The 15,962-nt window shown below is 51.0% G+C and overlaps 1 protein-coding gene across 4 annotated transcripts in view; it reads right to left on the reverse strand.

The window, feature by feature from the left end:
- Nucleotides 1-5,176: 5,176 nt before the first annotated feature.
- ZNF362 (zinc finger protein 362) overlaps nucleotides 5,177-15,962 on the reverse strand; it is a 40,450-nt gene continuing 29,664 nt past the window's right edge. For all 4 annotated transcript variants that reach the window (XM_069574727.1, XM_069574724.1, XM_069574726.1 and 1 more), the window contains 3 exons: nucleotides 10,478-10,556; nucleotides 10,218-10,376; nucleotides 5,177-6,997 (listed from right to left, as the gene is read on the reverse strand). In XM_069574727.1, coding sequence (XP_069430828.1) covers nucleotides 6,881-6,997; nucleotides 10,218-10,376; nucleotides 10,478-10,556 — 355 coding nt within the window. In that variant the 3' untranslated portion in view covers nucleotides 5,177-6,880. The remainder of the gene's footprint in view (nucleotides 6,998-10,217; nucleotides 10,377-10,477; nucleotides 10,557-15,962) is intronic.

Below are 15,962 nucleotides of genomic sequence, written 5' to 3' on the forward strand. Positions count from 1 at the left end.
GTGTCCTTGTGGCCCTTTCTCCTGGAGAATCCAAATTCATAAAAATAACATTTCCTCGCCATGGGACCCACGGCTGTTTAGCCATAGTGTCTGGGAGATAAATTTCCTTATCGGTGGCTGCTCTCCAGACTCTTCATCCTCAGTAGAGAAAGATGCAGGTTCCGAATGGGAGCATGATGTCATCAGGCCTTCCAGGAAAGGTGGTTCCCTCCGGGAAATAGCTGCAGAGTTGGGGAAGTTATCTGCTGGAAGTCCCTGAGATATTGTCTTAACAGCTGAAAACTAGAGGCCCAGAGAGGGTGGGATTTCCCTCTGGGTCTCCTGAACCGTGGCTGTAGTGTTCTCCTAGACCTTCAATTTTTAACAGCCTCCACTGTTTCCAGGTGGGACAACAGTTCTGTAAGCCAACTCTGATGGCTTTTACACACTAACCATTTTCTCACACCATTTTTACAAACATTTTATCAACACAGTTGATGATGATCTACTCTCTCCAAAGCAGTTCCTAGGTCCCAGTGTCTCCTGCCTAAACTAGATTAGCAGAACCCAGGAGGCCTTTTGGATTCTGGGTTAGAGCTAAGAACAGGCCAGGTGTGCCTGAGAATAGGTTATGACTTGATGACTATAAGCTGACATCCCTTCCTCTGGTGGGAGACTGTCCCCCTTACCCTGCAGCATTCACTAAAAGCCACACAGACCGACTCCTCGGCCAGCAGAGACCTGAGTTCGGGCCAGTAAGACCTGGTTAGGAATCAACTCCCTTTCTGACTCTGTGCATGGTTGTGGACTAGATCCTCAACCTTTGTTGAGTCTGTTTTCTCACATGTAAAGTGGGGATGCCAGTCACCCTCCACGCAGGTGTTGTGACACTCCAGAAAATAACTTGCCTTCTCCCTCTCCTTGCCTGCCTCTTCTCCAGCAAGTTCAAGGGGTGCAGAGGAATCAGCAAAGGCCAGCCATTTCATGTTTTGAAGAGGAAGTGATGGCAGGAGTCAGGGGTTTTCTGCAGCTGGGCTGGAGCAGCCTCCTGTGGTGGGTTGAGATCTTTCTGAGGAGGGGGAGGGGTCAAGGAAGCTGCAGGGGAACAGAGTGGATGATCACTTGGCCCAGAGGCCCACCATGGGGGGTGGGGCTGTACAGCCAGGATAAGCTTCTGCAGCTTCTTCAGGATCCCTGTCAATCACTGTTCTCAGCACCCATTCTGCGACCCTCAAGGACCTAATAAGCTCCTGAGAGCTTCTAGGTGAGCCAGTGAAAATCAGACTCCCAGTCCCCGTCGTGTCACTGCTACATGCAAAATCTTCACCTGTCCAGCCATCCCTAGTGCGACGCCAGCTCAGATGTCCAAATTCCCAAACTTCGACAGCCCTCTGGGTTATGCACCTCATTGAGCCGACCAGCCTGCCTAACGAGGTGCATAACACTCTGTAATCAGAGCTCACTGATCATAAAGGACATAGATTCATCAAGGATACATCAAATAATAACAACAATTACATTTATTGGGTACTTACTGTGTGCCAGGCACAGTTCTAAGCCTAGTATCTATTGATTCATTCAATTCGCATATCCATCCTATAAATCACTATTATTTTCCTCAACCCATGAGAAAATCGGGCACAGAGAGGTTAACTAACTTACCTGCTGCTACACCATTCCATTCAGTTCAGTTGCTCAGTCATGTCTGACTCTTTGCAACCCCATGAATCACAGCATGCCAGGCCTCCCTGTCCATCACCAACTCCTGGAGTTCACCCAAACTCGTGCATCAAGTCAGTGATGCCATCCAGCCATCTCATCCTCTGTCATCCCCTTCTCGTCCTGCCCCCAATCCTTTCCAGCATCAGGGTCTTTTCCAATGAGTCAACTCTTCGCATGAGGTGGCCAAAGTATTGGAGTTTCAGCTTTAGCATCAGTCCTTCCAATGAACACCCAGGACTGGTCTCCTTTAGGATGGACTGGTTGGATCTCCTTGCAGTCCAAGGGACTCTCAAGAGTCTTCTCCAGCACCACAGTTCAAAACCATCAATTCTTCGGTGCTCAGCTTTCTTTATAGTCCAACTCTCACATCCATACATGACCACTGGAAAAATCATAGCCTTGACTACATGGACCTTTGTTGGCAAAGTAATATCTCTGCTTTTGAATATACTATCTAGGTTGGTCATAACTTTCCTTACAAGGGGTAAGCATCTTTTAATTTCCTGGCTGCAAAAAATCACCATCTGCAGTGATTTTGGAGCCCCCCAAAATCAAGTCTGACACTGTTTCCCCATCTATTTCCCATGAAGTGATGGGACCAGATGCCATGATCTTCGTTTTGTTGAGCTTTAAGTCAACTTTTTCACTCTCCACTTTCACTTTCATCAAGAAGCTTTTTAGTTCCTCTTCACTTTCTGCCATAATGATAGTGTCATCTGCATATCTGAGGTTATTGATATTTCTCCTGGCAATCTTGATTCCAGCTTGTGCTTCTTCCAGCCCAGCATTTCTCATGATGTACTCTGCATATAAGTTAAATAAGCAGGGTGACAATATACAGCCTTGATGTACTCCTTTTCCTATTTGGAACTAGTCTGTTGTTCCATATCCAGTTCTAACTGTTGTTTCCTGACCTGCATATAGGTTTCTCAAGAGGCAGGTCAGGTGGTCTGGTATTCCCATCTCTTTCAGAATTTTCCAGTTTGTTGTGATCCACACAGTCAAAGGCTTTGCCATAGTCGATAAAGCAGAAATAGATGTTTTTCTGGAACTCTCTTGCTTTTTCCATGATCCAGCGGATGTTGGCAGTTTGATCTCTGGTTCCTCTGCCTTTTCTAAAACCAGCTTGAACATCTGGAAGTTCACGGTTCACGTATTGCTGAAGCCTGGCTTGGAGAATTTTGAGCATTACTTTACTAGCGTGTGAGATGAGTGCAATTGTGCGGTAGTTTGAGCAATCTTTGGCATTGCCTTTCTTTGGGATTGGAATGAAAACTGACCTTTTCCAGTCCTGTGGCCACTGCTGAGTTTTCTAAATGTGCTGGCATATTGAGTGCAGCACTTTCACAGCATCACCTTTCAGGATTTGAAATAGCTCAACTGGAATTCCATTACCTCCACTAGCCTTGTTTGTAGTGATGCTTTCTAAGGCCCACTTGACTTCACGTTCCAGGATGTCTGGCTCTAGGTGAGTGATCACACCACCATGATTATCTGGATCGTGAAGATCTTTTTTTGTACAGTTCTTCTGTGTATTCTTGCCACCTCTTCTTAATATCTTCTGCTTCTGTTAGGTCCTTACCATTTCTGTCCTTTACTGTGCCCATCTTTGCATGAAATGTTCCCTTGGTATCTCTAATTTTCTTGAAGAGATCGCTAGTCTTCCCTATTCAGTTGTTTTCCTCTATTTCCTTGCATTGATCGCTGAGGAAGGCTTTCTTATCTCTCCTTGCTATTCTTTGGAACTCTGCATTCAAATGGGAATATCTTTCAGATGACCATTATATCTACTACCGTGGGCAGGAATCCCTTAGAAGAAATGGAGTAGCCATCATGGTCAACAGAAGAGTCCGAAATGCAGTACTTGGATCCACTCTCAAAAACAACAGAATGATCTCTGTTCGTTTCCAAGGCAAACCATTCAATATCATGGTGATCCAAGCCTATGCCCCAACCAGTAACACTGAAAAAGCTAGAGTTGAATGGTTCTATGAAGACCTACAAGACCTTTTAGAACTAACACCCAAAAAAGATGTCCTTTTCATTATAGCGGACTGGAATGCAAAAGTAGGAAGTCAAGAAACACCTGGTAACAGGCAAATTTGGCCTTGGAATACAGAATGAAGCAGGGCAAAGACTAATAGAGTTCTGCCAAGAGAACGCACTGGTCATAGCAAACACCCTCTTCCAACAACACAAGAGAAGACTCTACACATGGACATCACCAGATGGTCAACACTGAAATCAGACTGATTATATCCTTTGTAGCCAAAGATGGAGAAGCTCTATACAGTCAGCAAAAACAAGACCAGGAGTGGACTGTGGCTCAGATCATGAACTCCTTATTGCCAAATTCAAACTTAAATTGAAGAAAGTGGGGAAAACCACTAGACCATTCAAGTATGACCTAAATCAAATCCCTTATGATTATACAGTGGAAGTGAGAAATAGATTTAAGGGACTAGATTTGATAGATAGAATGCCTGATGAACTATGGACAGAGGTTTATGACATTGTACAGGAGACAGGGATCAAGACCATCCCCATGGAAAAGAAATGTGAAAAAGCAAAATGGCTGTCTGGGGAGGCCTTACAAATAGCTGTGAAAAGAAGAGAAGCTACACCATTTGCAACTTATAAATACTGAATAAATTCACTGATGTGTGAGCAAGCAGGGAATTAGAGCTAGCCAAAAGATGGAGACAAAGTCAGGGGCTGAGGGTCCACTTGCCCTCCATCTCTTCTGTCCATCTCTGCTTCTCTGCCTCCTTTGTCCTCCTGCTTGTCTCCGGCACAACACAGCCCACCCCACCCCATCCCACCCCTGCCTACATAGGGTTTTCCCACCAGCTCCTAACTTGTCCCTAACTCACCAAATGGAGATTTCTGACTGGAGAGTCAGCCAGTGGCGTGCTGGTCAACGTTTAGCAACTGACTCTTGGAGGAAAATGAAAGGACAGCCCAAATGAGGATTTACTGGCTTACGTAACAAGTCAGTGCTGGGACTGAGCCAGGTTCAGGACTCCGTGATGTGTCTCCAGCTCTCCTCTTGGCTTTGCTCAGAGTCAGCTTCATCCTGGGACTCCTGCAGCAGCAGCATCAGCAGCTTGTTTCACAGCCTCCAGCTATCGTAGTGACTGAGGGGACCAAGAAGGCCCCTTCACACACAGCTTCCCCATGGCGGGGTCGGGTCGGGGTGGGGGGTGTCAATGTTTTGATTGCCTGGGAGGGAAATGCAGGAATTCCCCCAGAGCTTAGCAAGCTGGCCCTGGGAGACAGAAAGTGACTCAACCTTGAGTCACCATCGAGGACTGCACTCCTTGGAGCCCTCGTGGTTCTTGGCTGCAAGTGACGGACACGAGAAAGGCCATTTCCCTTCCTTCCCAGTTCTGGAGGGGGGCGCGGGGGAGGGGAGAGGAGCGTGGAAAGGTGCCCCCCGGCCCCGCCCTCGCACAGAGCACACACACCGCTGCCACCCGGCTGCAGGTACAGTTTATTCTTCACAACAGAGAAATACAAAGAGCAGAGGGTTTGGGATTCCTTTGTTTCTTGCCCCCTTTAGGGTCTTCCCCCACATTTGACCTTTTTCTCCTCCCCACCCCGTTTCTTAAACAGAACGCAAACTTTGTTCCTGAAGCGCACTGGGGGGGAGCACCTGCCCTCACCTCCCTGCCACCACGATGCAGACTGAGAAGCCAGCAGACTGTTTTCTCTTTTTTAATAAGGTAACTAGTTCTAAATACGGTGGCCTGGAGGTCCCATAGAAAAAAGCGAAGGGTGTTAACAGTATGTATAACAGCGTATTTACAGGGTAGTAACATGCGGACGAAAAGCTACAATACTGAGTATCAGACGCAAGTCAAACAAAGGGGTGGGGGGCGGGGCGGAGAACCCCGTGGGAAAAGAAACCCCGGGAGACGTTAAACTGGTAAATCAATGGCGAGTTAAGGCTTAAAAAGTGTATAAAAATAACACAGTTAATATTCAAAACGGAACTCCAGATACAGAATATATAGATGAGTTTCTGTCTAGTTTTCTTTTTTTTTCCCCAGGGGATGTAGAGGGGGCTTCTCCGGGCTCTGTACATAGTTCCTATATACACGGACACGCATGGCTTTCAGATTGGGGTGTGTCTGTGGGGGCTGAGGGCTGGGTCTGCTCCTGGGACCCTCCTCCCCGAGGATCCCTTCCCTGCCGAGCGGCCTAGGGCCTGGGCTGGGGATCCCCCTCCATGGCAGGGAAGACAAGTAACCCCTCCTTGGGCACTGCCCCAACCGGAGGAAATTCTGCAGAGCGGAGGGGGTCCTTGCCCCAGGCCCACTCCCTCCCCCGCTGCCCACAGTCTGGGATGGTGGGAGAGGTAGCCGATAGGTTTCCTGGCCAGCACTGAGGTAGACTGGGGTGGTCTTCAGGGCAGTGGGGGCACCGGTCTTACCCAGCCCGCCCCCACCCCATTTCCCTGGGCCTGCGCCCAGCCCAGCCAACCCTGCACCCTTTGGTCCTGCGGACCTCCCGGCCCCTCTCCATCTGTCTCCTGAAGCCCGGGCAGCCCTGGGAGCTGCCACGTCCCTCTGCTCAGTGATGCCCAGGGCGCAGCTCTGGAGGCTCGAGCTGGCAGCCGGCGGGGGGCAAGTGGCTCACTCCAGCTGCCTCCTGCCCCTCCCACCGGGGAGCCCCACTGCGGTCCAGACTCTCAGGCCTGTGTCTTCCCCTCAAGACCCGAGGCCGTGGCAAGAGAAGGTCCCACGCTGCCCTCTGGGTCTCTGTGTCCATCTGTCCGGTTCTTTCCATTTCTCGGTCTTAGCAGCACCAACTTCTTGGCCAATAAATATCTTTTTTTTTTTTTTTGTTATTTTCCAAAACAAACTTAAAACAAAACAAAACAAAAAAACAGTGAAGCAAGTGAAGGATGGGGGAAGAAAAGGAAAACCCAGCGGAGAGGTTCAAAGTGCTCTGAGATCGTCTTTGGATGCCACCAAAACAGTCCAGAATCTTGCAGTTGGCCTGGCCACCCCCGGAGCTGGGCCGGGCAGGGCTTCTGCGGCCCAGGCTTTCTGGAAGGTCAGGAAGGTCATGAGAGAGCTCGGCTGTTCCTGGAGGGCCCCTGGAGGGAGTCGGGCCGGTGCTGCCTGGGTCTGTGTCTGCCAGTGGGCAGGGTGGGGCGGCGCCTCGGGTCGGCTCAGATGAGGGAAATTCGCACCGGGATGCTGGGGGACTCCGTCCTCTGGGGCGAGTGATGGCTCACCAGGTGCTCCACCACCGTGTGTTTGGACATGTGCTTCATCAGGTAGGTCTCCTGCGGGCAGGGGGTAAGATTCAGAATTTAAAAAGAGCTGCTGGCAAGGGCCCAGGGGGAACTGCAGTTCCTATAAGCGGCCGCTGGAGGGCTCCTGGGTAGATGAGCCGGCTAGAGGTGGACAGCCACAGCTTTGCGGGTGCCAGAAGGGCACTGGTATTGGTTGCAGGGTACTGCATTTCTGCCAGTGGTGGAGGCTGGCTCATTTACCAGAGTCGGAGCCCACTGTGTGCTGACTAGAGAGCAGGCAGGCATCAGGCCCGTCCCTCAGCAGTGACCACCTGGAACTCTAGGACCAGGCCATTAACCAATTGGCTGCAGTGGAGTCCTGTCCAGTGGAGCAGATCTGCCCCCATCTGGCCGGTGCTCCCAGTGAGGGTGGAGCAGCAGGCCTCCGGTGACCCTGGCTCTGCCATTTCTCAGCAGTGGAACGTTGGACCAGTCATCTCACCCCTCCAAGCCTCAGTTTCCTCCTCTGCAGGCAGGGATGGGGAAGGAAGGACTTCACAGGGTAGCTATGGTGATGAGGGTAACGCTCTTAGCAAGCAGTAGGGCTGAGGGGACCACTGCTTCCCTAGTCTCTACATTTCATTCTAGGTGGTGATGGGAGCCCCAGCAGAAGCATCCCCCAGCTCTCCCCTCCCTTGGGAAGAACTGGGGCCTGATCTGACTGGTGACTTTAGAAGCATAAACTGGGCAGGCTCGGTTCATCCTTTGAGCACTGCCCCAGCCTCGGCTGAGTCTGACCTGAGGCACCCAAGACTGGGTGGGTGAGGTGACCCAAGGCTCACCTGCAGACCCACAGGCCCTCACACTAACCTGCCAAGTGGTGCTCTGGTTTCCATCTGCCACGTCTTGAATTCCTACCTCAGTGTGCTCAACATCGGGCAGAGGAAGCCCTCAAATGTGGTGACAAAGTGCTATCAAACACCCCCAAAGGGAAGCAATCAGCAAAATCCAAACGAGGAGACTATTCTTCAGTGAGTAAGTTGCAAAGAAAAGGCAGTTGCAAAGAAAGTTGCAAAGAAAAGGGATCAGGGTGGGGGCAAGGAAGAGCAGTTTAAAAGCTACACTGACCCAGTACAATGTAAGAATTTTATTTGCATCTTGATTAAAAAATAAAATTTATAAATAAATAAAAATATAAATTATGCCATCCATGAGACAAATGAAAATGTGAATACCAGCTGGGTATTTGATGATATTAAGGACTATGGTGAATCATTTTAAGGTTTTATAAAGGTATTGTGGATAAGTTAAAAAAAAAAAGTATGTTTAAAGACACAAAGTGAAAATTTTCAGATGGAACAATATGATGTCAGTTTTATTTCAAAAAACAAGGATATGGTTGAGGAAGGACTGGTTGATGCCAGGTCCTGGGGTCTGATGGCAGTATGCATGCATGCTCCATCGTGTCTGACTCTGCGACCCCACAGACTGTAGCCCGCCAGGTTCCTCTGTCTATGGGATTTCCCAGGCAAGAATACTGGAGTGGATTGCCATTTCCTCCTCCAGAGGATCTGCCCCACTCAGGGATCGAACCCGGATCTCCTGTATCTCCTGCATTGGCAGGACTCTTTACCACTGAACCACCTGGGAAGCCCCAGCGGAAACGTGAGGGCTCACTATTCGCAAATGTTTCTTTTATGTATTAGAGTAGCTTAAAAGTCAATCCACTAAAATGTTTTTTCACAAAAGGTAATTGTTCTGAGGAGTCCCGTCAGGCCCAGTTCAGGGTGAGGCCTTAGGCCAGGTGAGATCTGACAGCCCCTTTCTCCCAGAGTTCAGATCCCCTCTAAGAACCATGGCTCTGAAGGCTGGTGACCCCTCCTTTAAGGTGCGATCCATGCGCCCCCCTCCAACCAAAGTGAACTTTCAAAATAACCCTCCTAGACAGACTTCTCCCCATGGGTCCCCACTCCACCTGGGAAAACATGCAAACTTCCTAACAGGGCCCCACAGCCTCGTGTGACCTAATTATTTTTCAGTTTCTGGAACACACCGCGTTGGTTCCACCTAGGGTGTTTGCATTCACTGTCCCCCTGCTTGGAAAGTTCCTCTCCTCTTCTCCTCACCTGGCCAATTATCCCCCACGCCTTCTTCTAAATGTTACTTCCTCACACACCTACCCCAAACACCTACCCCAAACCATCTCCCTTCCCCAACTCCATTTTATCCTTCCTGAAGCTGTCTTTCAAAACATATGTTTCTTTTTTTCCTTTATAGCTGAGGTTCTCAATCAGAGGCAATTTCTCCCCCAAGGGACATTTGGCAAAGTCTAGAGGCCTCTTCCAAGAGCGGTTGCTAAGTGGAATGTGGCCAAGGATGTTGCTAAACACCCTATAATGCTCAGGGCAGCACCCCCAGCAAAAACGCCAACATGGGCCAAGGTCGAGAAAGCCTGCTGGAGAGCAGTCACTGTGATTGGTCACTGCATATTCACTTGTGTGGCTACTTGTTTAACATCTGTCTCCAGCAGTAGACTCCTAACCTGCCTGGGGGCAACAAATATGTCTGTTTGATTCATCCTGATTCCCAAGTGCCTGGCACAAGTATTCAGAAAACACTGGGTAAATAAATAACTGTGTTAGCTGAGGTCTATCAGGAGCTGACTCTCAGTCAACAGTGCTATGAGTTAAGAACTATTGGCTCCTCCATTTTACAGATGAGGAAACTGAGGCTTGGGGATCACTGGGACATGTGGGGGTCTGTTAACCAGAATATCTGATTAGGCCAAAGGACACACATGAGTGACTCACCTGGACTCCCTCTCCTGGGTCTGAAAGGCCGTTGTTCAGGGAAATTCCCACCAGAGGACAGGGGATTGGCACCTTTCTGGCCCTGTTTAGACCTTTCCTGGTGGATCGCCTTTCCTGGGCCAGGTCACTATGCCCCCTTGTGGCCATGACAGGGGTTGCAGCTTCCCCAGTGGGGAAAAGGCCCACTTCCTTCCCTGGCCCTGGGAAGCAGGGTGACAGCCCCTCCTCCACCACTGCCTGGAGGAAACCACACCTCTGGCACCCAGGCTAAAGGCTGTCTGAGGGGAGCTTTGCCTGAGGCAGCCAAAAACAGAACGGGGAAGTGGATGGCCGAGCTCTGACATTCACTGTGATCTTACCCTCTTCTAGGGCCTCAGTTTCCTCATCTGGAAAATGGGAGCATCAGTACAGGGCTGAGGGGCCTGGGGTGAGGGAGAGGCTCCCAGGGGCCTGGCACTCACCGAGGTGTAGGCACGCCCGCACATGCTGCAGCAGTAGGCCTTGGCGTGCTTGATGGCGTGGGCCGAGAGGTGGATCTGCAGGGAGGCCGAGTCCGAGTAGGCCCGGTAGCAGTTGGGACACTTGTAGGGCTTGTCCTTGTTGTGCTGGCGCTGGTGAGACTGTGGGGAGCACAGCAGGGGTCAGGAGGCAGCTGAGCTCCCCTGGAGAGGGTGGAGGGAGCCGTGCACCTAGCAGGCAGAGTGGGCAGGCAGGCACTCACCTGGAGGTTGGAGAGCTGAGTGAAAGCCTTTTCGCAGCCAGGATGTGGGCACTTGTAGGGTCTGTCGCCTGTGTGGATTCTGCAATGGGGAGCCCAGTAAGGTGGAGTCCCTGGCAGGTCCCCCAGGCCAGCTCCAGCCCCCAAGCCCTTGGCTGGCCTGCCCCACACCTCTGGCCCCCAAGCCTCCCAGGCTCCCCACTCCACACACTTTCCCCCCACCCCAAGTGAGCCCCAGACAAGAGCTGGGACTTCAAAGATCAGCCCTGTCCTTTCTTCTCCAGCTTCCCACTGCCGGTCTGTGACCAGAGCCTCCAGGCTCCTCACAGGGCCCCACTACACCCAGCCCTCCACCAGCACCCACTCAGGCCTCGCAATCATCGTGGCGGGCTTGCTTTGACTGCATTCTGCCCCTCTTCTAAAAAAGTCAACTGCAGACCAACCCACTGAAAAGAACAGATTCACAGCTTTGCCAGGATCTCTCCTGCCTGCCTGCCTCTCTCAGGAGACAACTCCCCAGTTGGACCCCAGTTTCTTTGTCCTGCCCACCCGCCCCCCCCATGTGGCTATCTGGTCACCCCAGCTACTGAGAGACTTCAGGGCAGGGTGGCCCTGAAGGTCAGCCCCTCTGTGTCCTTCCTGTGAGCCCCTTTTTGTTCTCATCCTGGCTCCACCATTTACTAGCCAGGTGACCGTGGTCAAATCACTCAACTGCAAAAAGGGTATAAAAATGCAGTCATCTGCCTCACTGGGCTTTGTGAAGATTACATTAGATAATATGCAAAGGGGCTTAGCCAAATATCAGCACAAAGTCAGCACTCCATCACCACTTACCATTATTATTATTATTCATTCACTTAACAATTACTATGTCGGGCACCTGTGTGCCAGGAACCACCCTGGGTGCTCAAAACATGTAAGTGAACAAAACAGACAAACTCACTGCAAGCATGAAATAAATAAGTAAAGCGTGTGTAGAAGGTAATAAGTGCTCTGAGAAGAAAGCGGATGAGTGGGGTCATGTCGGAGGTGTAATCTTAAATTGGGTGATGGGGGTCCTCACTGAGGAGACTTGGGAGCAGTGACTTCAAGGCTGATGGCTGCGCTTTCTGATGGCTGTTGCTGCTTGCACTTGCCCAGCAGCCAGGTGAGGATGGAGGGGGACTGGGATCTAGTGCAAAACTGGGGCTCAGGCGTGTGGCGCACACACAGGGATGGGAGGCCCTCCCTGCTCTCCTAGGCTTGGCTTCAGTCATCTGCTCTGCAAATCTTGTGCCAAGCAGGTGGGCAACAAAACGCAGGCTAGACATGGACCTCTTTTGCCTAAGTTGCCAACAAGCATTAGATGAGAAGGGGAAATCCAGCTCTGACCATGTGGTCCACCTCCTTCCCAAAAGCCCCAACCCCTTGGTTTGTTCTGTCCATCAACAGATTCATCAAACAACTAAGGTCCCTCTGGCCAGGCCCTGTGCTGACCAGGCAGGAATAAGGAACACTCCCTGCCATCAGTGAGCCCATGACTTTGACTGCCCACTATGAACACTGAGTCCAGATTCCCTAGAGTGCCAGTCAAGGCCCTTCACCTGCGGTCGGCCTCACCTCTCTGCTCCTGCACCCTGCGTCCTGGCAGGAGGACCACTTCTCATCTGCAACCATGTCTGATGGATGCTTCTGCTCGCCCCCCGTGCCCTGGCTGCATCCTCAGCACGTGACCGCCCCTCCTCTGTTTTCTCTACTAGACAGGGAGCCCCAAGGGCAGGGACAGCGCATCTCAGGCTGCGTGGAGACAGGCCAGGTGGAGCTGGGCTGCAGTTCTGAGGACCTCTATTCTACCTGCACACTTTGGGGTGTCACATGTTTGGGGACATCACCCCAGCCTACTGCACCCCGTCTCTACAAGGGGAGCACCTTAATGGTCACCTGGACCAGTTGCACTTGCTGCCAGAACCCTTCCATTTCATCCTATCCTTGTCCCCCCAAGGCTTTGGAACTCGGTCAGCTAGGGGTTAGGTGGCAGAGGGGACCAAGGCACCCCAGGATGTAGGCTGACTTTGTTTTAAACCCCACAATGCCCACCCCAAAGTCCTTGCCTCCCACTGCTGCCCAGGTCATGCCTCTTCCCCATCCCAAGGCTCCAGCCCTGCCGCCTCCCCTCCATCCCACCCCGAACATTTCAGGTCCCTTCCTACCTTCGTTTTGTATCCAGACTGCTCCTCTTCTAGGCACACTCTTCCCCCAGCTCACACCTGGCTAGAACCTAGACTCTAGGTCTCAGTATAAAAGCCTCTTGATCGGGGAAGCTTTTCCTGGCCCCCCAGACTAGGCCTGGCCCCTGCACCTACCCCTGAGCAGAAGTCTGTGTGTGGGCATGTGCTTTGTCAATGTCTAGTCACCAACACTGGCTGCCTCCCTCCTCGAGAGCAAGAATGCTCTTGGTCTCTTCACCACCATCATCCCAGGGCCTGGCACAGGAAGGGCCTCATAGGAAGGTGAGTTCTTTCCTCCTGAAGTCAGTCAGTGACAGCAGTACTACGCTTCACATCATCACCACCACCTACTCCTCAGGGGTATCTCATAAGTGTGTGTTGACTGACTGACTGATGGTTCTCCAGGGACATCAGGTCCTTGCTTCGGATCTTGCTGCTCTGGCCTCCACCCCCCGTGCTCCAGCTGCCCAGCCTCCTTCCTCGACTCTCAGTCTCAGCCTCTCCTCTCCTGACCTCCACCACAGCAGCAGCGTGGGATCCGACCTTGTCACAGCCCTGCTTCACACCCCCTACATTACCCCCTTTTCTGGGACAGAATCCAAATCCCCAGCCCCCCACCAGCCTCTGAGCCTTTGCTCATGCCATTCCCCTAGTTGGGAACACCATTTCCGTCTCTCACTAGAAAGGGCTATGGACCCTTCCACACCCAACCCAGATGATCCTCCCCAACCTCCATCACATATTTCCCGCCTTCATGGGATTTTTCACATCCATCGGCCTCCCAGGTCGTGGTAGGAGTTCCTTTGGCCCAGAGCCTGCCTCTGGCCACTGATCTCTCGTTATGCATGGCACTCAGCACTGGGCTGGCTCAGAAGGGCTTCAAGGAGCCACGGTTCCCCTGATAACTGGCCCCCAAGCTCTTCAGCCTCTGAAATTCAAGTCAGGGCCATGTCCTCAATTCCGAAATGAGTCATCTCTTTGTAGGGCATCTTCCCACTAGGGGAGCACTGGCCCCGACTCCCAGCATCTGTAGTGATGTGGGGAGCTCGCCACCGACTCCAGGCATGGGTAGTGCAGGGAGGCAGAGCTGAAATCAGTGCCTCTGGGCTGCTCCTTCACCCCACTAACCGCCCCAAGCTCACCCTGGCATCCAGAAGACTCACCTTGCTCTCCTGCCTGGACCTCGCCCCACCTTCTTCTGCAACCTGACTTCCCAACCCCACCCCCCACGCACCCCCACCAAGCCACAGGCTGCTCCTTGGCACTCTGGCTCGCATCTCACTTCTGCCTCCTCTTAGCGGGGTGGCCTTGGGCAAGTGACTTTGCCTCCCTGAGCTCCAATTTCCTCACCTCTAAAATGGGGATAACAATAAGGATTGTAGGGACTTTCCCAGTGGTCCAGTGGTTAAGAATCTGCCTTTCAATGCAAGGGATTCAGGTTCAATCCCTGGTCTGGGAACTAAGATCCCACGAGGCAACTAAGCCCGCGTGCCACAGCTACTGAGCCTGTACTGCTGCTGCTGCTAAGTCACTTCAGTCGTGTCCGACTCTGCAACCCCGTAGACGGCAGCCCACCAGGCTCCCCCGTCCCTGGGATTCTCCAGGCAAGAACACTGGAGTGGGTTGCCATTTCCTTCTCCAATGCAGAAAAGTGAAAGTGAGGTCGCCTGTGCTCCCCACGAAAGACCCTGCTTGCCGCAACTAAGACTTGACGCACCCCAAAATAATAAAAAAATTTTTTTAAGTATGGATTGTTAAGGACTGTAACTTACAGAAAGGGTGTTCCTAAGACATTTTCACAATGTTAGCTTTTAATACACTCACGTCTCTTTTAAGATAGTTTATGAAAAACAAAGGGGGAATTTATTCTATGTTTAAGAAGAATTATCGAGAAGTCATTAGTTCCCATTTATCCTCTATCCTCCAGGTAAGAAACGGCATGTTACATTGAGTGGCTTCAGTCCCACTGTGTTTTGTAACTAAAACAATGATAGATACAGTAAAACCGGACCTCCCTTGAGATGGTTCTCTCTCCGTGGCACTTTTCAGATTCATTATCTTATTGAGAAATAGGTTCATACTGTGTAAGGACTTTATGGATACCCTGTATGGACTTTACGGATACCTTGTATATATGCAAAGTAGGTATAAGGCATACCTTGTATGCTCTGATAAGGAGCAGTTGCTGCTAGGATGTCACTATCATCACACTTGAGAAACCGACCCTGCCACAATTAGCATCACACATGTACACAACATCACAAAGCCAGGAGAAGGGAAACAGAGGCAAAGCCCACTCCGCAGCCTGAGTAAACAGGCACAACCAGAGTCACTGTCTCGCAGATGTTCCCCAAACAGGTAAAAACATCGAGCCCCTTCTCAGACCTCATAAACTAACCCCCTCGTGAAACAAGGTTACCCCTGATTTCTGCGTCGTGGCATCTACAGCTGTGTTACCTCCAGACGTGTTACCTCATCTACAGAAACACAAGACCTCTGCTGTGTCTCGACCATGAATAGACTCACTACAAATTCCTGTTCATTTGCTCCTTAAAGACACGTGGTGTTTATAACTTACAGGGCTGATCCTTCCGAAGCGTGGATTTCTGCAAACACTTTGCGAGTCACCTTTCTCGTCTTGTGCCTTCCTCTCACAGAGGGAGGTCCCACCGAGACACTCAGAGCTGCCAAGCCACTCAAACTACACGAGCCCCCACGTGCTTCCAGGCACAGCTCTCTCAACTCCCAGGGGGTCCGGCTCAACCTGCTTCTAGCTCCGCCTTTATTACGTGCCTGGAGCTGGTTCTGTTTTGACATGACCTTCTTTTACCCCCCTCATTGCTGGCACAATGTTAGGAAGATGGATTTGATTATACGCCTTGACTGTCTGGTTCTCGATCCAGGGGCAAAAAACAGGAGTCTCTGTGGAATAGTGGAAAACAAGAAGCCTGGAATCTGGTTGCTTCCTTATGTTTGGCTTTTTTGGGTTTGTTTATCTAAAGGATTCTGGGACTTGCGGGCACTGGGGACACCCACCTCTTTGTCACTGGATTAGGACACATTGGTTTAATTACATACACCACTGCATAATGACTAATAATTTGTCTCTAAATGTTGATAGGACCCTCTTTTGTTGCTCGTTTAGTTTCCAACCACTATGAACTCAAATCACTCGGGAAAAAAAAGAGGAGGAGAAAAGAACTGTGCCCTCAAGAGCAGAGAGCAATCCCTGAACAAGGAACATTCTGACAAAATACTCTCCCCTCAAGGGACTGTGAATT

The sequence above is a fragment of the Ovis canadensis genome, chromosome 2, assembly GCF_042477335.2.
Source record: "Ovis canadensis isolate MfBH-ARS-UI-01 breed Bighorn chromosome 2, ARS-UI_OviCan_v2, whole genome shotgun sequence".
NCBI lineage: Eukaryota > Metazoa > Chordata > Mammalia > Artiodactyla > Bovidae > Ovis > Ovis canadensis.